Source organism: Pectinophora gossypiella, chromosome 5, assembly GCF_024362695.1.
Source record: "Pectinophora gossypiella chromosome 5, ilPecGoss1.1, whole genome shotgun sequence".
Classification (NCBI taxonomy): domain Eukaryota; kingdom Metazoa; phylum Arthropoda; class Insecta; order Lepidoptera; family Gelechiidae; genus Pectinophora; species Pectinophora gossypiella.
This window is the reverse complement of record NC_065408.1, coordinates 4985404-5010157: the sequence shown is the minus strand read 5'-3', so window position 1 is coordinate 5010157 and position 24754 is coordinate 4985404. Positions and strand designations below refer to the sequence as shown.

General features: G+C 38.7%; 2 protein-coding genes and 1 long non-coding RNA gene across 5 annotated transcripts in view; 1 reads left to right on the top strand and 2 right to left on the bottom strand.

Annotated features, from left to right (window-relative positions):
* LOC126366574 (proteasome adapter and scaffold protein ECM29) overlaps nucleotides 1-9150 on the top strand; it is a 32943-nt gene extending 23793 nt beyond the window's left edge. The window contains exons 32-37 of the mRNA XM_050009719.1: nucleotides 69-220; nucleotides 627-819; nucleotides 1614-1752; nucleotides 2391-2618; nucleotides 3788-3859; nucleotides 6261-9150. Of these exons, the coding sequence (XP_049865676.1) occupies nucleotides 69-220; nucleotides 627-819; nucleotides 1614-1752; nucleotides 2391-2618; nucleotides 3788-3859; nucleotides 6261-6388 (912 nt within the window). The 3' untranslated portion in view covers nucleotides 6389-9150. The remainder of the gene's footprint in view (nucleotides 1-68; nucleotides 221-626; nucleotides 820-1613; nucleotides 1753-2390; nucleotides 2619-3787; nucleotides 3860-6260) is intronic.
* LOC126366688 (uncharacterized) overlaps nucleotides 1-24754 on the bottom strand; it is a 207547-nt gene that overhangs the window by 60936 nt on the left and 121857 nt on the right. The gene's annotated exons all lie outside the window — the stretch shown is intronic.
* On the bottom strand, nucleotides 9839-23802 carry LOC126366586 (LMBR1 domain-containing protein 2 homolog). 2 transcript variants are annotated; one of them, XM_050009738.1, is made up of 10 exons: nucleotides 23233-23802; nucleotides 22882-23081; nucleotides 19902-20280; nucleotides 19145-19315; nucleotides 18323-18500; nucleotides 17242-17423; nucleotides 16261-16500; nucleotides 15173-15374; nucleotides 13941-14042; nucleotides 9839-13648 (listed from the first exon to the last, which is right to left on the bottom strand). In XM_050009738.1, exons 1-10 carry the CDS (start codon nucleotides 23404-23406, stop codon nucleotides 13407-13409), a joined length of 2070 nt encoding a protein of 689 aa, XP_049865695.1. In that variant the 5' UTR covers nucleotides 23407-23802; the 3' UTR covers nucleotides 9839-13406. The 2 variants fall into 2 exon arrangements, with proteins under 2 accessions (XP_049865695.1, XP_049865696.1); XM_050009739.1 differs by having other exon boundaries at nucleotides 9839-13615.

Below are 24754 nucleotides of genomic sequence, written 5' to 3'. Positions count from 1 at the left end.
ATAACTTTGTGTCTGCCAGAAACGGTATTATTATTATTACCTGCCGGATAACAACAAATTGTTTCCAGGCAGCGAACGCGATCAAGACAATCTGCAAGGAGATGTCTTCGGGTCTGGGCGACCAGCGGGAACAGTTTATCCGAACTCTGCTGGCCGCTGTGCACGGGAAGACGTTTGACGGCAAGCGACACGTCATTGAGGCTCTGGCTGAATTGTGTTCGTGAGTGATTGGTTCTTTAATTCAGTCTTTATTGGATGGAAATTACAGGATTGGAACAGTGGCAGGATTTTTTGAACTGATTCAAAAAGTACGACGTTCTCGAACAAAGAGTAAGAATCCAGTAATTGATAACCTAATGCAATGATAAAGACATTTGTAAAAATTTTTGTCCCAGACTAGATTTCTGAATATATTTTCCATAACCAATCAAAATCGTATTGTGTATATTTTGTCTATTTAAGATTGCCAGTATTATAGAACTAAAATATAATCTGACGATTCTATCCATATAGAATCATCAGATTATACACACACCAGATTACACACATCAGATTAGACACATCAATGTCCAATGTAGCAAGTAATCCGTTAGCAAAACTTAACTTTATATTCATATCTTTCATAGCGTAAAAGACGCAGAGACCGCGGTATCTCCAGCGCTAGCATCAGACGTGATCGATGCTTTACTAGCGGAAGCCCGCAAACAAGACATGGTGTACAAGAAACACGCCATCGCAGCGCTGGGACAAGCCCTGGCCGCCACCAACTGCGATAGGTTCAAGCACGTCTATGAGATTGTGAAAGTTATACTTTCGAAGGTCAGTATTCTTATGGAGCCTAGGTCATCCCAGTATAGTGCAAAGGCCTCCCCTGAATGCTTTTCTCTCGGTCCTGCGAACTCCGACTGATCCTTCCGAAAGGCGTTAAGGGCAGCTCACCATCTTTTACTCGACTGATGTCTGTACATGTGTAATGACTCGTGCCCATCGCGTTCAATGCAATAAAATATTCTTTGTTGCACAGCGTTTATCCAGCGTTTTCAGCTTATCTGGATAGGTTGGACAGTTAAGTGGACACGAAATGGATTGTTTTACCCTCTTATTAATACTAACTGTATAACTGTGTGTATCTTTTCAACCCCTTTTCATCCGCCTAAGGGCTGAATGTCCAGAAACCCCTTGTTTACTATAAAAGGAAGCTTTAACACGAAAGTTTAACTTTCTACTTACTGCTCTCAGCGGTTTGAACTGTGATATATCACTAATTTAGTAAGTTTCTCTGTTTCTCTGCTCCGCTCACATGGATTTCGGTTACCAAATATAAAATATACTTGATGGAATTATGTAGCTTTTACTGATGAAATAATTTTGAAAATCGGTTCAGTAGTTTCAGAGATTACTTCCTGCAAACAAACCGACAAACTGTTCCTCTGCTTCGCTCACATGGATTTCGGTTACCAAATATAAAATATACTTGATGGAATTATGTAGCTTTTACTGATGAAATAATTTTGAAAATCGGTTCAGTAGTTTCAGAGATTACTTCCTGCAAACAAACCGACAAACTTTTACGTCTCTATTATTGGTGTAGATTTACTTTGTCTGGTTTTCAGAACGAATCCTCACTGGACAAGGATTCAGACGATGAGTCGAACGAAGGTGCTCGTCAGCGACGGGAACAACTGCTGGAACTGAAGGAGGCAGCGTATGAGCTGCTGGGCAAAGCCTGGCCTAAGGACTCGGAGACTCAAGGTAAGAAGAATATATGACTATTTCTTATGAATATTTTCAAGGATCACTATGCAAAAGATGCTGACTAATGAAATAATGTAACATGTTATAGTATCACGCCTGTATCCCCGAAAGGGTAGACACCCTTTGAGTCCCATGTAATAAGGGGCGAGCCTCCTTTAACCGGACAGGTCATGGAAACCATGTGATGTTAATTAACTATGGATTCAAACCCATAAAGTCGAATTCAGTAAAAGTAATAATATGTAAAGATCTGATTTTTTTTAAAAGGCCGATGTTTGTGTTGTTACTACACGACTGTACAACCAAATAAATAATGAGTAATGTTTGATTTTCGGCATATAATTCATTAAAAATTCTAAACACGTAGAATGGTTACGGAAGCGTTTGCGATTAACGTCGTCCGCCATATTGGGTGAGAGCCCTCAGCGCCCCCCATTACTCCGGCCAAGCAGTTAATGCCATTTGCGCCAAATCTACAATAAGTCACGACAAAAAAAGGAAAAAAAAGGTCTGGTGGCTTTTCATTTGATATATTTGTTAGACGTGTTGTCAGAACCCGATCTTCTGTTATAAGGTGTCTAGAGATTGCATGGCTACATCCAATGTTAGAGCACTGATAAATACATATTCCACAGATAAATACCGCGACGTATTCTTCGACCACTGCGCCCAGTCGTACCCAGTTAGCTCGCGTTCGACCCAGCTAGCCATTCTAACGGCTATCGGACGTGTGCTGGGACGACTTAGCGTGTTGAACAGTGCTGGCGAACCGATGGAAACTGATAACGTGGCTGCTACAGACAGGGACAAAGCCATTACCAGTGTCATCGAGCGAGTGGCTTCTATCATCGATTATACTCTGGGTTAGTTGATACAGTTCTTCTGTCTCGATTTACTGGTCGCTATCATGTTAATAACATAACATCAAAGACCACCTGCGGTAATCAATTATAATTATCTCGTGTGGGTTGTGAGGTGGAATACGAAACTCATCAACCCTGGTATCAGGGTTATTACTAAGCCGCCAAAGGCCCTTGACATGGCTCATGTAACGATTACATACTTACATCAGTAAGTAGTAAACGGGACCAACGGCTTAACGTGCCTTTGGAAGCACGGATCATCTTACTTTGGGACAATCAGGTGATCCTTACAATGGTGTCCTAACGTGCCGGCAGTGCGCGAGGATCCAACAAAACTGATTGGTTATATAAACCACGTGAACGTCAGCGTTGAAGGAATCGCCGTAGCAGAAACCGGCTGGGTCACATCATCATCATCAACATAACAGCATCACACCTGTATTCCCGAAAGGGTAGGCAGAGATGTACAGTATACACACCTACTCCTCGCCAGCTATGTCTAAGTCCCATGTAATAGGGGACGAGCCTATTGCCATTAACCAGGCAAATCTTGGAAACCACATGACATTAATCTAATAATTATCTATGAAATAATTAATTAACTATGATCCAACATGAATTTAAACTCAAAGTCGACCTCCGTGGTCCAGTGGTTGAGCTTTGGGCTCACCATCCGGAGGTCCCGGGTTCGAATCCTGGTGGGGACATATCACAATAATCACTTTGTGATCCCTATTTTGGTTAGGACATTACATGCTGATCACCTGATTGTCCGAAAGTAAGACGATCCGTGCTTCGGCCACGTTAAGCCGTTGGTCCCGGTTACTACTTACTGAAATAAGTACGTAGTCGTTACATGAGTCATGTCAGGGGCTTTTAGCGGCTTAATGGTAACCCTGACACAAGGAGAAGAACTCACACGATAGAAGAACTCAAAGTCGAATTCAATGATGTAGAGTCCAAGCCGGATGGATTTTTCACGGATTGTCAGTTTAATACTGGTAGAATAGTTGGCGTAATTTCGTGTGGCCAGAGACAGGCGCACATTCCATGAGCTTATCGCCATCGCCAACCTCCAGTAATGGAGAGACACGACAAGAAGTAGAATACTCGCTAAGACGCAATATTATTCCATGTCATAACTTCTAATATATTTTTATTGTTTACAGAAAACAGCAATCAAGTGCGGCACAGGCGGGATGCCCTTAATTTGCTCGATATACTCCTGTTACGATTGAAGGGTAAGGTTTTAGTGTTTCTTTTTTGTACATTACAGAAAAAATGTAGCGCCTTTTTGCCTTCAAACTACCCCGTTGCTCAAGTATTTGTAAAACTTATACATTGTTTTAGGTTTACGCGGTTATTATCGTAATTAAAACACATAATAACAGGTTCTTACCGCGTAACACAAAAATTTCAATAAGGAAGACGGGTTCAAATTATCGACCATGTGGAATCCAGTGTGTTGTAAAAAGCTTAAAACGGCCTAATGTGGTGACAAAACGTGAGGACACAGTGAGTGCGGTTTGTCGTAGAGCTTGGTGCGAGTTCAGATGGTTCCGAACATTCCGATATCATTGTTTTAAGTTTACGCGGTTATTATCATAATTAAAGCACATAGTAACGGGTTCCTACCGCGTTTAAATGAAGATATGTCTCATATCTCCAAACACCATAACTCCAAACACTATAACTATGTCCTTTAATTCCGATATCAAATACATAATTGTGTGCGTCTAAAATTGGCAGGCATACCGGAACTTTTCCTATGTGTATTTTATATTGTGTGTTTGTGTATGTACTGCTGTTGATGTACCATAATAAATAAATAAATAAACATAAACAAGCGGCAAAGAAAGAGGGTAGATAGATATGTCTTCCCTTTGAAAATTATGGATCTACCTACTCCACTCCAATCTCATCAGTCATATCATGGCACTAGAAACAGTGTCGAAATATCGGGCGTCTCATATCCCTGATTTAAACGCAGTAAGATCCCAATATTATGTGTTTTAATTTTGTAAAACTTAACATGTTCTACAAGTAGATCAAATCAAATCAAATCAAATATACTTTATTGCACACAACATACAGAACAGATCAGATATATCCGTTATAACATAACATAAGCTCGCGACTATTTCCCAAGTGGGGTAGTCAGAGGTATATCCATCGCAAGATATGAATGATTTCTAAGATACAGGTTCTTCCTAGTGTGAGGGTAAGAGAATCATTTCTTTTTTGTATCTCCATTACAACCTATACCCTCTTAAGAGGTTTCTAGACGGGGGCCTGTTGTATTTCCTAATGTTTATAGTCCTAAAGTCGATTTTCCGAACATCATTTTCCTAATATTTAATTGTACTAATGTTCGATCATCCTAAATATTGATTATCCTACCGTAATACTTGTCCTAATATTCTTTAGTTCTAATATTAATGTCCCTAAAGTTTGAAATTCCGAATTTTTCATTCCCTATATGATCTATTTGACATATTTTGGTTAGTTGTGACCATCGAGGCCCGAAGGGGCGAAGGGCCGAGAGGCGGCGGTGAAGATTTGTTACGTAACGACAGCAGTCACGGGTGCGAGCGAAGCGAGCACGGAAATTCGCGGCACCCCGACACTGTAGATATAGGTTACGAAGGCTGTATGGCAGGGGGCGAGCAAAGCGAGCCCCCTGCCATATAGCCGAGTGGGTTAGGTTACTTGTGACCATCGAGGCCCGAAGGGCCGAGAGGCGGCGGTGAAGGTTCTCTATTGTATTCCCTAAAATTTCTTATCCTACTTTTTATTTTCCTTCACATTTTATTTAGGACTATACATTTTAGGAATATAAACGATTGTAACTATGGACATTAGGGCTTACCATCATTAGGATGAAAAAAAATAGGGCAATGAACACTAGGAGTTAACAAAATTGGACTAGGATCATTAGGACATTCGATACTTAGGACTAAAATGTGAAGGAAAATAAAAAGTAGGATAAGAAATTTTAGGGAATACAATAGAGAACCTTTCTAGACACAATAGTTAAACAATGGGGTGTGGATTTCTAAAGAACATTCGGTCTTAGGAGGTTATTAATAAAAAAGTATCCACACCTCACCGAGCGAGCGAGTGTATTAGTTGTATGGCTTAGTAATGAGAGACGTTCACCAAAAACAATATAGACGGCGTTGTACAGCTTTAATGTGATAATTACCAATTTTCTCATTACTTGGGTACATAATTAGAAAATTAAACGAAGGAAAAGATCTTATGAGGAACGTCTGCTTGAATTAAATTTAACCACTCTAAAAGAACGAAGACAAAGAGGTGATCTTATAGAAGTTTATAAAATACTACAAGGCCACTACAACATTAAACAATTAAAGGAACTATTTAAATTCAACAAAAACACAAATTTAAGAGGGCACTCACTCCTCCTCCTCCTTCCTCCGTCTCCTTTTGTTGGTTGCCTGGAAGAAATTGCTCTAGAGCAATAAGGCAGTGCAGTGACGTACACGCATCAGCCGCTAGTGTACTTAATAAATAATAATAATAATAAAAATCTGTACAGCTATATCTATATTGTATTTGAGGAACGTAGCCTCGTTATGAGGGAATTTCCCCTCATTAACGATAAATATTTTTTTGCAGATCTAAACAAGGCAGAAGAGGTGGATAAGCTAAAGAATATCTACACAAAGTACGCACAAGATTTGTCAAAGGACTCTTCACACGAGATCCGATCCAAAGTGGATGACATTAAAGTACATTTCAAGTAAACAGTCAGTGTCAGTACACAGTTAATGTACTACATATTTAAGTATTTATTGATACGCTCACATATAATTATAAATGTACTTATTTATTTTTGAAAATCTTAATGTTGTTCGTGAAGTAGTTTTGTCTTGGGAAGGCATAGAACTCCCAGATATGCGGCCCCTCGTTTTCAAACACATCATTTACTATAACGTCGCCTTATAGCAAAAACCACGTAAGCGCTTTTTTGAATAATCGTATTCTGATATGATTTTCTTGATCACAAAGGACCATGACCGTAACTGTATGAGACCCGTCCCCCCTTCAAACAGGTAATTTATTGTATTTCAATAGTACATCATGATGTTCGTCATGATGGACTAATGTTATGGGCGATAGGCTGATCCCTTATCACCATAAGGTTCATCATATCCATCTTTGGACTTCGTATCAACAGTGGCTGCAAGTTGTCTTTGATTACTTGTGGCTCTGCCCACCCCATTAGGGATTACGGGCGTGAGTTTATGTATGTATGTATGTCAATAGTATCTTTAAAAAGATTACCAATTAGTTGTAACTTCAAATTCCATGAGGTTTAGAAATAAAATAAAAATAAAAAAATTGTCGAAAATCGAAATTGGTTGAAATAATGTTGTCAAAGACTCGAATTCCGGCTAAACCCCCCGCGTATTTCGAAAAAGTCGCCATAAAACAAAAATATCAAGTCACTAAGACGCTTCGAATGAGATAGGTCTGGAATCTGTTGATAGAGGGGGACGTTTTGACTCATTGTCCTTTCTACTTGGGTTGAAACTAGTTTGTTGTGAGGTAATGTTCCCAAAAATCACATACGAATATCAATCCCCAAAAAGGCGCTTAAGTGGTTTTCACTATAGGACGACGATTATTTAGAATATCCAGTTAGAAGGGAACATCTGAATAAAAAGTGGCCAATTCACGATCCTGCATGTAAGATGACGTATCGAAAGTCGGAAGGTCGAAACTACATTTTAAAGCGTATTACTGTCTGTCGCTTTATTCGTATAGAAATGTGAATGAGGGTAGTTGCTAAATTGACAAATGACGTAGGTAGGTAAGGTATATAAAGAAAATAAGTCGAAAAGGAATGAATAGGCGAGATATTTCGAATACGAGCTTATGACGTAATTATGACGTCAATAATCGTTGTAAAATATGGATTTTATCACTATACAGTTTCGACTAAAATGATTTTTTTCCCTTAGCCTAAGTGTCCATTGCTGGGCAAATGGGCTCCCCGCTCTGTCTTTCCGTCTTTCTCTGTCCTGAGTGATCTTTCTTCACTTATTCTCAAAAACAGTCTAATAGTAAAAGTGTTTTTTTATCGTATGACTTCTTATTTCGTGAATTTTATGTTTATACTAGTGTCATGTGGGAAGTTGTATATAAGCGTCGCACTGTGCAAACTTCGATAGCGCGTTTCAGGTCTGCATTATTGAATGATGGCGCCATCTGTTGCATGTGGGCGGAACAAGCTGGTCAACAATTTGGATCCGCCACATGAAACTATCCTATTGGCCATTTATAGGGTAGGTAACAATAGTTTAAAGTTCCGGTAGCTGTTTTGGGTTGTCCAATTTGCTACTTACCATATCCAATTTACTTCACGACTAGTCGGCCAATGTCAGAAAGAAACTACTTGTAGTAACTACTCAGTGTATATTAATTAAACTGTGAACATAAATCAGACCAATTTACACAAGAGAATAAGGTAATAATAAGCGTGTAATACTTACTGTCATGTCACGAGTAAAATAAGTTTTGATAACCTGTCAATGACAATAGGGTATTTGACTGGGTCAAAGATAAATTATAAAATGCTAATCGAGAAATAGAAGCCAGTTTAAGGTGATCAAAAATCAATTTCATTTTACTTTACGAATTATTTTCCAATTTTATTTATGAATTAAGTAACAATTGACAGATTTTATTGATGACGTCACAGGACATTTCCATACAAACTCCAAAGAAAACCTTCGTTTAGACGTTTCGTAAAAAGTATCTCCTTTTGGCTAGGTTGTCAAGTAGCCTACTGTGGTGTGTTACCTACTAGGGTAAGAGTAATAACAACATATTGGTGTTTGGTTATACACAACACTAGGTGGGTGGCAGCGTCCGACCCGAGCGAACGCTAAGCGAACACTGACTGAGGGCGCTACCCCCACCACTTACCCCGCATACATTTAATATAATGGTACAATAAAACAAGGTATGTTCAAAAGTGACAGCTAACATTTCAAGGTTAGCCGCGCTGACGTCAACACACACTCCGTTTTGTAAAAAAGGGACTTGTTTTTTTTTTTACATTACAAGGCAATTTTGAAATTTTACTAAAATATTTATTTACAGTTTTAAAGATTCTTGAAATGTTGGAGATACCAACTTAATGGTAACACTTACGTCATCAAACGGCTAACAATGGCGGCTTTATAGGATTGAGCATACCTTGTTTTATTGTACCATGCATTTAATGAAGTTATCTCTTAATATATTACTTGTGCTAATATTTTATATTATATTTACGTAACAATTATTTACGTATTATTTTCTTCATAATAATTTCGTATATATTTCCAACTCCAGAAACAGTATTTTCTTACACAGTTGGCAGACTAGTCGGCTTAATGGGGCCGACGAAACGGCCAAACCTGTAGTAGGCCCTTGTCTAATTACCCGATTTATATTGATGTACTTCTGATACAAATTAATTAATGTATTAATGAAATAAACGTGACATAATCTTGAATTTGACTTTTATTTATTACAACCATATTTTTTGTGAAGTCGCGCCTGTATCCTCGAAGAGGTAGGCAGCGGTGTCTTTACTATATACACCCACTTTTCGCCAGCTATGTTTAACACGTTGACAGTCCCCATACAAAATTGAACTTCCTTGTATAATATGTCCCGCATATTAGAAAGAAAGAGAAAGAAACATTTATTACTTCCGGATACCACAGACACAGACAAACAAGTACATTACATTCAACACAAGACAGAAACCACACGGAAATCAATAAGTACACAGAAAAAAACAAACCAAAATCATAAAACAATAATAATAAAAGTAAGCATCCTAAATGCAACGCACTGACGGCCCGATTATCTGCGGTGGCGTCCGGAATAAAAGGCCCTCGCACAGCATAAGTCGCGGCGGGTTCAATATTACTTCAACCTTTGCGAAGTTACCCGGGATCCAAGTGGAGCACCCGCCCTTAGGTCGTTTCTTAGTGACCCATGTATGGGTCACGGAGACGCATGGAGCTAGTTCGTCGTGATCCGTATATGAATAACTGGACTGTCAACGTGTTAAGTCCTATGTAATAGGGGCGAGCCTATTGCTACAATGAATAAATAAATAAATATTGGTAGTTTCTACTTCTTCTATCGTGTGGGTGGGGTACCAACCTCAACTGTAATAAAACTTCAAAATATTATATTATCACATTGTTTAATGCATTGCATTCATAAATCTATGGAATGAAACCAAATGTATTAACAGTAATAATGATTACGTAATTCCAAACATAGTGCTATCCAAATTAATTTTAGATACAAATAATGATTTATATATTTTACACAACACAACATACAATAATCTCTTTAAAATGCTTATAAGTAAGTATAAATTATTTTGTTTGTATTTTTGGGTCTCTGTTAGGATTTAGATTTTAGTCGTCATTAAAGTGTTAAAATTGTAATAGATTTTTATAACAGTGAATACTACTATTTGAAACGTTCTTTACCAACTTCATAAGATGCGAGGTAATTAACTGTACTGCATTTAATTGTTAGTGGTTAGTATGGTTATGTTTTTACACATACCGATTCTGTCCGACCGAACTTGATTTTTGATATTGGCATACAAAAACGTGTTCAATCGTGTTAACGTGTGCCGCCTTTCCTCTCAGACGACGCCCTGAGCCGAGGTTCGCGCCCAACTGCCTGTTGTCTTAAACGTTGTACCGGGTGAGTGCCTTCAGCGCTCCCCATTTGTCCGGCCAAGTAGTTAATGCCATCTGCGGCAAATCTACAATAAGTCACGTCAAAAAAAAAGTGTGCCGCCTAACGCGTAAATGCGCGTGTGACAGAGTCCACGCGCTGCCTCTTAGTCCCAGCGGCATTCGGCCATTTAAAACTAAAGTAAGACCCAGAGGGTTCGGTTGGCGATACAAATTGGTGCGGGGCGGAGTTACGTAGTATTATTCTATGATTTAGATTTGAGTAAAGCTCTTGCTATTTCTTTCTCGCACTAAGCATAGAGTCAACACCATAAAGTTTACGTTTATACTTGTCTATATTGTACACTATACCTGTATTGTTTGCCATTTATTATGAACATAACACAGTAACGGCTCCGATTCCTGCAGAAACCTAATTTTATTTTAAGTTATACGCGTCATTTTCTTATCCGACGAAAAGGAAAGGGACGGATGAATGACAACTGTTAATTTTAAAATGAATGATAGAAGGAATGAATAACTTGGGAGAATAAAATAGGCTGTCTGGTTATTAGCCGATATCAAATTTTGGGGGTATATTAGATTTGTCTAAAATTGACATGTGTTCCAAAAATTTTATGCTTGTCGATTACCCGTCCCTTTCCTTTTCGGCGGATAAGAAAATGACAGGTATAACTTGGAATAAAATTAGATGATGTGTACTGGAATCGGCACCATTGTTATAATTATTACAATAGCCATATAAACTAGTGATTTAAGTATAGATTTCGAAAAACATGTGTAGTATTTCGATTGACGGTAAATAATTTACATTAAAATTCTAGGCCTATATATAAAAGTTATTTGTCAATAATACCCATAGACAATAAAAGGTCGAGGAGGGACTTTCAAGGCTACGTTCCCATTCATTCAAGAAAAAAAAAAGCTACGTTCACCAAAAACAATATAGATAGCGCTGTACAGCTTTGACGTGATAATTACCTATTTTCACATTACTCGGGGTACATAATTATTCCAAAGTACAATGTAATGGCAGAAGCAATTATAAAAATAATTGTTGCTTGATATATGGATCACATTATGTATTTAATTATGTTGCTATCTATATTGCGTCTCTATATTTTGATCAGTGGAAGATGTAATTGTGCCTAGGTGTAATAAAAAGGGTCAAAATTTATACCCAAAAACAAAGATATAAAATGCATATGTCTGTCATGCATTAAATTAGAAGGTTAAACGACGGAAAATCTGTACAGCGCCATCTATATTGTATTTGAGGTAGGTAGACTGAAAAGTCCCTCAGTAAGCCGGCCAGATTTAGTTCACCTTGCATCATGCATGATATAAGAAAACCAGGTCAAAAGTGACAGCTAACATTTCAAGGTTAGCCCAGCTGACGTCATCCCGCCCTGCGTTGCCATTTTGTAAAAATAAATTACCCACGCCTCACGTTCTTATATTTATTTTGCAAGGAAATTTTGAACTTTTAGTAAAAGATTTACTTATAGTTTTAATGATTTTCATATATGTGACAAGTAAGAGTAATTAAATATTAGTCAGTAATTCGCCTAATTTTCAGTAATAAAATTAATGTCCTTGGAATTTTGGAGATACCAATTTAATGGTAACACAGTGGTAACACTTACGTCATCAAAGGGCTAGCAATGGCGGCTTGTCATAGGATTGAGCATACCTGATTTTCTTATACCATGGTATCATGTAGAGTTTGCAGTACATGTACTATGCGATTCAAAAATTGTGATTGTGTTTATGGTAAAAAGAGAAGCCAGAGATATATCACAACTACAATTATTTTTAAGCAGAAATAAATAAACAGTAACAAAATTACCTGGGTAGTCTATTTTTGTTATCTATAGGTATTATGTTGCAGTTTTAAATGTTTTAGGGACGCGACGTAGGCCGAGTGGGAATTCTTTCGGCTTATTTATGGCGTATATTCCAAACTAGCTGGTAGTTGCAAGACTACTACAGTCTATCTACAATTTATTAGTAATTGCACCTTCTATTATTCCTACAGTTTATTCTACACAACATAAATTACATTAATTACAAAAATAACTGGACGAAGCTAGAATAAATAGCATGATTTTGTACATAAATTTGCACACAGTCCTTTCTTAGCAAAATATACAATACTTTACATGAACTTGTTAGATAGGATGTAGTTTCAAACTGACGTTTTGGTGAATACATTTCAAAAACGTTATCAGGGCTAATTTGGAGATACTTTGTTTGGTTCGTCGAATCGAAAGTAGCATCAGATTATGTGCGGTCACGATACTTATGTATACTAGTACCATGTCATGTTAACTTTTTTGACAAATTTAACTGTAAATCTCACTAAATGTCAAATATGTTAAGGCGACAGGGTTCTAAAGTGATTATTATGATACTGCACATGACTGTACACAGATTCTTAGTATCTGCATTATATGTGTATTGCAACCATTATGGCAACGAATTAGGAAATATGAGTGCATATTTCGCCGTATATAACATAGCATAGCATCACGCCTGTATCCTTTAAGGGGTAGGCAGGGGTGTATAAGATATTCACCCACTCCTCGCCAACTATGTTTAATTCGATTCCAACCAAATTATAAAAGTAAAACACTCGTCAAACTAATTGAAATCGTTTGTTGTAATAAATTAAAAATATAGTATAAAAATAACATAAAAATAAAACTTGACATAAACCAGTCCTTTAACCCTTTCACGGGCAGAGACCATGGGTCATTGATGGTTCATAATAGGTAGTATGACACCTTGGAATCGGAACGTCTGTAGTCTGAAAGTGTTAAGGGTGGTCTTAATAAACTACTCTCAGCTGAGACTACCCTCAAGACCATGCCCAAGTCCCTGTTTTTATATAAGAACTGTCACATTGACATGATCTTGAGGGCAGTCTCAAAGCTGAGATTAGTTTATTAATACTAACCTAAATCACTTAAGAAATTCCACAAAACTGCATTGAAATGTGTTCAGTAAAACTAGAATTATTACACCACCACATAAGGTTCTACACATCGTCGAAGAGTCCTTTTGGGGGCATGGTTAGCTTGTCCCTTCTGCCGTCAAACTCAGTCCTGATGGACGGGAGGGTGCTGTCTCCAAAGCGTTGATCCAACTCATCTTCTAGAGTCAAGTTGGTTCTGTTGTAGGGTACCTCGGCTCGCTGGTAGCCGCTGATTGGTTGTGAACGTTCGGGACTCGGTTGCACGTAGTAATCTGAGTCGACGTCGTTGAGGAGCCCGGTGCGGGCTGGAAGGTGAGAGACATGCACAATAACTGGTAGTATGGTCGTGTGAGGTAACAAACAATGACTGTAGAGAACTGGGGGGCCATAAAGGCCACATCAAAGTTCATCTAAAAAGCACTTACTTCTATATGCGCAAATGTCAAATTGCAATATTGCTTTTTTAGATGAATTGATTGCCGTAATTTCATACCGCACCGGCGTGAAACTTTATGAAACGTTTTTGTTTTTTAAATATATTGCAGTTTGTCTTTTGACTACCTGTGAATGAATTTTGTGAGTAGGCAATGGTATTACCTCCGTCCTGGTTCTCGCGTCCAGTGCGGTAGGTCGAGTACCGCTCGCTGAAGTCGCGCCGCCGGGTCATCGTCTCTTCTGCTCGCTGCCGCTTGCGTTTCTCTGCGAAACGATAGTCATTTCATTTAATGGTGCACATACAATAAATGTTTGAGCTAACCGCCCGAACGTCTCTGACTTTTCTGAATAGCCCACCCACAACTTAACTGGCAGATAGAAGTACTGATATCAAACACGTTTATCCAGCAGATATTTGAACAGATTCAATTTTACATTGCAAAGAATAAAAAGTTCCCCATACCCACCCAAAGTCAAGTCAAGTATTCTAAATTGTTGAATCGAACCTTCCTCAACTCTGTCCATAGTTGACGCGACCTTAAGGAAGACCTCAGCTCAAAATATTATTATCTTCTATTCTTAGATGATCGACGAGTTTACTCCAGTGAGGCTTGACTTCATTAGTTTCGTATTATTATGTTGGCAGTATGATATGCTCGATTCCAATGAGTAGTCCTCAAGTCGAGGACGTAAATGAGAACTTAAAATATCAAAATCCCCAGCTGAGGCCCAGTAGATTGGAGGAAGTTTCGAGTCAGAATCTTAGGTTACGAGTGTTAGAGTTCTCTCCCAACTCGGAACCCTATTAATAAGCTTATGCTGCTTGTCTGTAAAAGGCTGTCCCTGGGATTTACTCCTTCATAAGTAGCTTAAGTGACTTAAAATATCCAAATGATCAGCTGAAGCCGAATCGAGTTCTGTGTTTTTTTTATGGAAGATAGACCAGCATTTGTTGCTTCTGTAAAAAACCGGACCTGTCAAATCTTCAGGTTAGGTAAGCGGACCGCGTGTAAAACGGGATAATGTTAAGGAGATGATGAAGACGAGACAACACATCTAGTTGCCCGTAGATGATAAGGGGATGATGTAACTAAAACGAACAACATGGAATCAACATTGTTTGAGGTTAACGCGATCATTATCATAATCAAAACACATAATACCGGGTTCTTATCGCGTTAAAATCAGGGATATGAGACTTCCGATATTTCAAAACTTGCAAGTGCCATGATCACGGGATGACTGACGAAATTGAAGTGGAGTAGGTAGATCCATAATGTGATAGTTCCGAACATTCCGACATCAGATGTAGAAGAAAACATCAAAGGAACAAGACAGCCATGTTTGCCATTAGAAAATTATGGACTCAACGTGTTGTAAGGGTGTCAGTGTACCTCGCTTGACAATTTCTCGTCCTTCGTCGACCAAGTCGGTGGTGAGCTCATCGTCACCCACGAACTGATGGAAGCCGCACATGGAGAGCAGCCGGCTGCCTAGAGACAAGTACGTGGCCGCACACAGCAGCACCACCAGCATCGGGAAGTATATGTTGAAGCCCTCAGCGATGATGCCTAATACGTCCATGTGGCCCATCACCTGGAGCAAAAACATGGTCATCCACTGACATCCTATAAACAATGAGGGACTTTCCAATCGGCGTTCTCCAAAAAGACGATAGATGGCGTTGTTAAGTTTTTTCTTCGTTTAAAGTTCTAATTCCATGGATAACAGATGTCTGTTACAAGTACTTTTTTGGGTGTAAATGATGACCCTCTGTATTACATAACATACATAAACAACCTATATACGTCCCACTGCTGGGCACAGGCCTCCCCTCAATCAACCGGAGGGGGTATGGAGCATACTCCACCACGCTGCTCCACTGCGGGTTGGTGGAGGTGTTTTTACGGCTAATAGCCGGGACCAACGGCTTAACGTGCCCTCCGAAGCACGGAATCATCTTACTTTTTCGGACAATCAGGTGATTCAAGCCTGAAAAGTCCTTACCAAACAAAAGACAGTCTTACAAAGTGATTTCGACAATGACTTTATATTACACCAAGATACAATTACAACTGCCACCCATTATTATTCTGATCAAAATAAAGAGAAGCAATATAGGTAGCAACAACATTTTATACATAATGTGATCCAAATATCATGCAACAATTAGTTTTGTATAATGCTTCTGCCATTACATTACATTTTTGAATAACTATGTACCCCAGTAATGAGAAAATAGGTAATTATCACGTTAAAAGTGAACAACGCCATCTATCGTGTGTTTGATATCAAGTGGAATTTCCTGTCGGAAAATTCATGAACTTTTTTGTGTTTTTTAAAATTATTTTCAGTTCCATACTTTGGCGACGGAAAATTCAACTTGATATTAACTCAGAATCATGGTCTGAATCATCCCCCTTAGTATTCGTTACGATGTCACTAACACCCTGTATATTTGAAAGTAATAAAAAACACTCACCTGCGTATAAAAAGTCTCCTGCACCCGTTCCTTGATGACGTGGGAATCCATGTGTACCAGACTTAGGAAGTTAAGGCACATAGCAGGCGTGAGCCGCGACACCATCATCCCCGAGAAGATGAGACTGTATTCGTTGGTCTGATGGTGCGCGGCCAAGTAGTACAAGTTTAAAACGCGGATCTTGAGTAGTGTAGAGTACGCGCAGTAGAACATATACGCTATTATTAGCGTGGATATAGTCTGGAACAAAAAAAAGTAGTGAAGAAAAAAAATCACACATACATAAGATCACGCCTATCTCCCATTGGGGTAGGCAGAGACCATAGAATTCCAATTACGATCCTGTCACACTACTTTCGTTTCTTCCATTCTTATCATACATAACATAAACTGCCTATATACGTCCCACTGCTGGGCACAGGCCTCCCCTCAATCAACCGGAGGGGGTATGGAGCATACTCCACCACGCTGCTCCACTGCTGGTTGGTGGAGGTGTTTTTACGGCTAATAGCCTGGACCAACGGCTTAACGTGCCCTCCGAAGCACGGAATCATCTTACTTTTTCGGACAATCAAAGGACAGTCTCACAAAGTGATTTCGACAATGTCCCCATCGGGAATCGAACCCGGACCTCCAGATCTTGAGCCTAACGCTCTAACCACTAGACCACGGAGGCTGTTTTTTTTTTATTCTTATCAAAGACAAACAATTCACAGATAAATAATTTATATATGTATACGTTTTATTTTACGAAGGGAAGCTACAAGGAAAGAGGCAGGGGAAGACCAATAAGAAGAGCTTACATGTAACAAATTAAAGAGAAGACGAAAGTCGTGTCTTATAAGGAAGTGAAGGATATGGCCTTTGATAGACAAGAATGGAGAATGCTACACCGACAAGAGCGTGGCTCTTAAATTAGTGATGTGAAGTTTTATTTTATCATGATGTTATTGTAAACAAGTACTGAAACAAGGAACTCACCACAATAGCAGCATAATTATAGTTGCTTCCCGCCGCGATGATGATGTTCGCGAATATAGAGAGAACTGGCTTCTTACAGAAGAAGGTCATCTCAGACCAGACCACGGCGACCGACAGGATCCCGGTGATGACTGCCATCGTCTTCAGGAAGTATTGGCGCAAGAAACACTCCCACCACCATTCTGGGGATGAGAAGCTACAATTAGCAGGGCCAGAGAATCCCTAACCCAACCTGAAGATTTGATTTGAACTGACAGGTCCAGTTTTAGGTTCCAGCTGAAGTGGCAGTGGGCAGGACACATAGCGAGGAGAACCGATGGCCAATGGGGCGGAAAGGTTCTGGAATGGCGACCACGCGTCGGACGACGCTCGGTGGGTAGGCCCGCTACAAGGTGGACCGACGATCGGGTGAAGGTCGCGGGAAGCCGCTGGATGCGGGCAGCGCAGGACCGATCGTCGTGGAGATCCTTGGGGGAGGCCTATGCCCAGCAGTGGGCGTCGTACGGCTGATGATGATGATGATGGTCCGGTTTTATACAGAAGCAACTGCTTGTCCGACCTTCCAACCCGCGAAGGGAAAGTCACATACCTCCGAAACGCATTTCTCGGGAATGTGGGTTTTCTTCACCGTTGACCACGTGGCATTTATGATCCAAACTTGAACTCGAAAATCATTGGTTTAGGCGCGTGCTGGCTTTCGAACATGTGACCTCAGAGTGCCAGTCAAGCGTTTTGCCAACTAGAGTACCATGGCTCCAGGTAGCAGGGCCAGAAATATTATTATACAGAATGTTTAGTTCAGTATAATTAATAATGTATTGATAACATTTTAAAATACCTTCAATGCGCGGCACGAGTTAGATGTGTCAAAGTACAGAAGCCAGTGTTGTAACGTTCATTAGCATAGTGATGTATGTAATAGTATATATTACTTCTTATCGTGTGGGCTGTGAGGTGGAATACCAACCTCATCAACCCTGGTGTCCTGGTGGTGTGTTTAGTATATATTACTAAATATTGGTAAGGACATTGTGAGAAAGGGATGTTCTCCTATGAAGCTCTTCTATTCTAGAATACTGACCAATAGGCGGCGGGTAGAGTATCCGCTGCAGTCTCGGGCGCGGCGTGTGGAAGGTGTGCTGGAAGCGCTTGTCGGGCGAGCGCAGGTTGGCTGCCACGTCCTCCAGGTGGAAGATGCGCTCCAGCATCAGCCCCCACTGCGTCTCCGTGCGTTGGAGCACATGTAGGGATTTTATTGTCTGCAAATTAAAGGGAATTTTAATGTTTTTGCTTGTTACTTGTTTTGGAGAAAAAAAAAATAGAATGTGATTATCTGTTTTTTATCTCACTCTGTCCTAAAAATCGCATGTGGGTTATGTCGGTTCCTCTCCGCCCTACACCAATTCGTATAGATTTACCTCACCCCCTCTGGGTTTTACTTTAGTGTAGATGGACGCTAAGGAGTGGGGGCAGACAATCCCCCTCGATTTTTTGTCTCGCTCGCAATTCGCCGTAAGGCGGCACACGGTCATCACTAATTTAAGAGCCACGCTCTTGTCAGTGTAGCATTCTCCAATCTTGTCTATCAAAGACCAACTCCAATTCCTTCCTTCAATTCGGCACACGGTAAGAATGAGATTTTTATGTGCAGTGTCCGGCTAAACACGGTTTGGTAATGGCTAAACACGTTACGACAGTGACTCTCGCGGTAACAATCATTGGGTGTGGGGTGAAGAAGCTCGGATGGGGTGGGGGGTAGGGGGGGTTTATACTATTCAACAGTGGTGAATGTGAAAAATGAATGTACTGATAAATAACACCACCAACCACCAAACACCAATGGAACTCTTTGTTTTCCGAACTAAATAAATAAATAATAATAATAATAAATAGAAAGCCATACTTTTTTATGCAAGTTGACGAGTGACTTGAAGGAGGGCGGTGCCGGGCGCTCGGGCGGTGCGCGGGAGTTGAGTCTGTCGCGGAGCTGGATGGGCAGCTTCTGTATGATGGTCTCCACGTGCCGCTGCAGAGGGTGGCCCGGGCCCACCGCCGCGCACACTGAGTTCAGGCTCTGATTAGGAAAACAGAACACATTAAAAAAATATATGCAGCTACAACATAACTGAACTCTAAAATAGCTGGTAGGTGTAATAATTCTACACACCTCTGCCTACCCCTTCGGGGTTACGAGCGTGATTCTTTGTATGTATTTTTTTATAGAAACATGATCAGTTCCTACGCGTCATTGAAGAATAAAGTTCTGTGTAGTGGACTGATTGTAACTCAAACTTTGAAAAAATAAAAATACAGTACTATGAAAACTGTACCTAACCTAAGTAATACGAGATTGCATTGAGCATGGAGATTCTGGTTTGAGAATTGATTTTTAATACTTAAATTTAATTAGCCAATGCTACTCAAAAATCGTGCTTACGTCGTAAATACCTATTCCAGTTCCTATCCTGGAATGCACGGGAGTGTCAGCACAAACCCCAGTGAAAACCCCAGGAGGCTTCTGAGCTTCTGGAAGGAGTTAGGTTGGCTTACGTAGTCAACAATAGCACGCATAAGGGGCCATCTTAGAGTCTAAATGCGGAAAACAGAGCCCACTAACTAACTAACCTATTCCAGTTTACACTATCAATGTTCCAACTTACATCTAAAATATCGTCGACAGATTCCTCCGCTTCACACTTGTCCGTACTCAACTTAGCTATTTTGAAGTAGCTATATGTCAATGTGTAGTTTTTCTTCGAATTGTTCCAAAGATTCCTTGGTACTTCCACTAGGGCGTATCCAAGCAGAAGGATCAGTAGAAACAGACCCCAAGTATTGGATGCCGATGAGGCAATGGCCTTTATCTTTGGACCGTCCAAAGAGGTCCCCGGTTGCAAGGCCAGGTATATGAGGAGGATGCCACAAATGAAGAGGTATGACCCATAGTATATTGCGTTGTCGACCAAAGCCGACTTTAGTTTGCCTTTAACCGTGAAGTCCCCTGCTTTGCTGTATGACTGCATCATTGGCATTATAAGCCTGAAAAGAAAATAAAACGTAAATTAGTATTTATTACTGGAGTAATGTTATGTAATGTGCAGTGATGTGCCATTATCAAAGGTGCAAAAGTTTCAAAAAGAGCTTTATTACCTGACTTTCAGGCAAATATTAATATTATATTATTATTTAATTTTTTTTTTAGTACGAGAAAGAACTATTTGAACAAAAAGCAGCCAGTATGCTTAGTAATTTGGGAATGTTCCCTTTGACGGCACATTATTGGTAATGTTCATGCAGTATAAGTTGACAAGCAGTAGTAGGTGAAAAACTTACGATTTAAAATGGTTACTTTTTTTTTCAATTATGTTACTGTATAGTATAGGTACCCTCACTTAAATCTCAATGCTACACTGTAAAAATATTACGTCTGTCATCCAGCCAAGTATTTAATACCATCTGAGGAAAACCTACTATAAGGTACCTCAAAAAAAATACAACTGAATTTTATATGATTAAAACACATAATAATGGGTTCTTACCGCGTTTAAAGCAGGGATATGAGACTCCCCCGTCCCGTTATTATGTGTTTTAATTATGATAATAACCGCGTAAACTTAAAACAATGAATTTTACATTTTATGACTGAAAATAAATGTGACGAAAATATGCGATTACTCATTTTGGATAATAAATATGAGTCTTGCATTTATATACCTACCTACGCTATAAATAAGCTCCGGATTATCACAATCATAATGCATACAATTTATTTGATAAAGATAGACAGATCTATAAAAACGATCTAATACGTCAAATCTTTTCGCCTGGAAATAGGGCGAAAGTTTTACTGCTTTATAATTTATGACAGAACAATACAATATTTACAATAAAATAGTTCTAAAAGATGTTTGATTAAGCTTTATAGATATCATAAACATTTAACAAACACATGTGTGCATATTGTTGGCAGGACTTTATCCCAAATCTCAAAACACAATGGCTGACCTTACAATCAATATGCTAATAAAATCTAATTAATGAGAGTTTATGACTTCATAATGGTATCTAATTGTAAATTCTGGTATACCTATAATAATATATTTTATCTAGGTAAATGTTTAACAGGTTGTTACACAACATATTGATCTTAGAACCTGTTTTCCCTAGCAGTTCTGTTTACATTTTATAAATGAAAGATTTGATATTATACAATTTTATTAACTAGTGTGTAATTTAGATAATAGGGTGTTTGACTGAGTCAAATGACTGAATGTGAATGAATGTGACTGAGATAAATTATAAAATGATAATCTAGAATAGAATAGAAGCCAGTCTAAGATGATAAAAATCTCTTTTTACTTTTCGACTTCTTTTCGAATTTTATTTATGAATTAAGTATCAATGAGTGGGCGTCGTACGGCTGATGATGATGATGATCAATGAGTACCACATTTGTCCACTTTTAGTGATGACGTTACAAGGCAGTATATCCATACAAACTCCAAAGAAAATAATAATAATAAATTAATTTATTAATCAGTTATTATTTTTATTTATTTGTAAAAATAAAATAGACTGAGAGAATGCATGAATAAAGTATGGTCACGGGACTCACGGGTACTAATATGTTACACTTTGAAACAATGTCACATTCACTTTCTTGACCAATTTAACCTTAAGACTTATTAAATGTCAAATATGATAGTGCGACAGGGTTTTAAAGTGGGTACATGATTTTGCTCATGACTGTACATGGAGATAGACCATGGTCCAGAATCAACAGGCTCTGTACGGCAACCGCGCCGAGCGTTGCACGAATTATGTCGAGGGTTTCGACCAATAGATGCAGCAAATACTATATATGTGGATAGAAGTCGTACGGCTATTGGGCAAAACCCTCGATATAAATCGCGTCGCGCACAACGCGGTTGCCGTGCCGCAAGGGCTAGTGGACAAAACTGAATTTTATTTTAGTTTGAAATCTCTAAATAGAGATATTCTTCTTCTAAGGTGAGTGAAAGAAAGAGAGTTTGATTGTTTGTAACCTAAATTAAAATTAATTTTAGGCCAGAACTGGCAATAGCAGCTAGTCCAATGACTTGACATATTTTATTTACTCTTACAATTGAAAATAGATTTGTAGATGTGAGTAAGTATGTCTGTCTATCTGTGTCTACATGAATCTGTGATTTTGTAGGGAAACTTGTTGACACCCTTTTACTTCTTCAATGCAAACAGCTTTTAAAGGTATGTTATTTAGGCATTTAGGATAATTAACTTAACCGGTTTCTGCAACATGACTCCTAACTAAGTACCTCTGGTTTTAGAGTAATTACCTAAAGCACAAATTACTAGCCAATGGAATGTACAGTGGAATGTCTACAAAGATGTCTTATGGGAACTAAAAACAATTAAAACTAAATAAAACTTCAAAAATATTCTTATCATCAAAATAAAGCCCAACCAACCATGAACCATGACCATGACATGTGGATGTGTACTAGGTAAAACTTAATTAGGTATTAGCAAACTTTTTAAACTGCTCATGTCAAATCGTCAGGTTAGGTAAGCAAACCCTGTGAAAATGGGACAATGCTAGGGAGATGATTTTATTATTATAAATCATAACAAAATAATTACCAAGTCAAACACTGCGACGTCCAGTACAGTACCCGCCATAGGTTACGGAACACGTCATCGGGAACAAAACTCCACGGTTCCTGACATTGACTGGCAGGAGTAGGGACTGTGGTTGATTCGTTGCCAATCCCCGATACTGACACCGGTCCTGCTGTCACTGGATTTGTGGTGTTCTCTAGCTTGCACTGCCGATAGACGGTCTATGGAAAAGAAACAAAGTTAACAATGTTGGTAAATATTTTTTTTTGTGCAAGCAATTAATGTCTATCAAATTAAATAGGATTTTAGTTAGAATACTATAATTTTATATTATGACAATATAGTATGTTAATATAATAAGTAAATACTCACTGAAGATACGTCCAAAGGCAGCACAAACATAATAACAAACGAGAAATACCATGCTGTTAGTACGGACACTGTCACTATTATATGGTTGCGGTAACAGTCCCCATATCTATATAGCAATGTGGCCGCTAGTATGAATGCAAATATTATCTCCACAACAAATAACGTGTAGACCATCTTGACTGATGATAGGTAGGTTACGATAACAAAGCTAATTTTTTGGTGTCTTTGCAGTTTTTTGTTTCTCTCGCCACACTCTGGCTGCCTCGTGTTGTAGCTCTTCAAAGCGAATTTGTGTTGTCGTCTTCAAAGGGAGCAATTTAGGACGCTGTATCTCGTACTCCGTAGGACATTCTTCGTAAAACAAAACTCCAGTGTCAGGTAAAATAGGATCGAAGTCGATTTGCACGCTTCGGTCAGTCTCCTTCGTCTCAGACATTTTACACACACGAAGCCCACATTTTGTATGTTATTTACAAGAGAAATAACATTGAACAACTCGTAGGACAACAAAGGGACTGGGAAGTAGATAAAATTCCAGTTTCATCACCAAAATATTCGTCAGTCAATCAATTACGATTAACATTTATGAAGTTAGTTTCAGACAATAACAAATAAAAAAATAACAAATACAATTTTACCATAATACCTCAAATAAGTTACTTGAAGCGTGTATTATAATTTAAACGCGCATAATATAATATTATAACACAATATAATTCAAACCACAAGTACATATTCAAATTATTTTACACGGTAAAAACATATTTCAAAGCTTATCATGTAAACGCAAGCGCGTGACGTATATTGAACACGTTCAAAATAATTGATAATACGATCATGTTCAATAGGTAAAAAAAAAATAACAACTTCCATTTTTTCGTGGGCAAATCATTATACTTAATGATTTTGATAGACGGACTGTTTTATTACTGCAGTGCTATTTAAACAGATTGGTTTAGATTTCTATGGCGTTTTTGTGGCGCTGCTCCTGTCACAGCTTGATAAAAATGTAAACGTGCGCGGCTAATTTGCAGTCGTCTTGACTGATACAGAACAGATTTTTTCTATCAGAGTAAATAGGTAATATCAAACTAGAGACTAGGTATAGTTTTCCCTACGTTATAACTCTTTAATTATTATAGAGGGAATGTGTCTTTTCCAACATCATGGACTGATCCCTTGTCACCATAAGTTTCATCATCCGACTATGTATCAACATTTTATTTGTTTGTAATATTTTGTAGCTCGATATTTATTAGGTATTTTTCGTTTTTAATATCTTATGTAGCTACGTCGTAGTTTCTTATTTTGAAAAATAATCCGTCTACCAGTAGGTAGCTACTGATCATACCCAGTAGGATAGGTAGCATAAAAGATCAGTTTTGTGTACCTTTAGGCCAGATTTTCTAGAGAACCGTTTCGGTCAACAAAAGCCCGTGTAGCCGTCTAGTTATCCCGATCACAAAGGAAACAAATGGATCGGAAAGCGGGAACTATCTCAAAGGTTTTGATTGAATACATT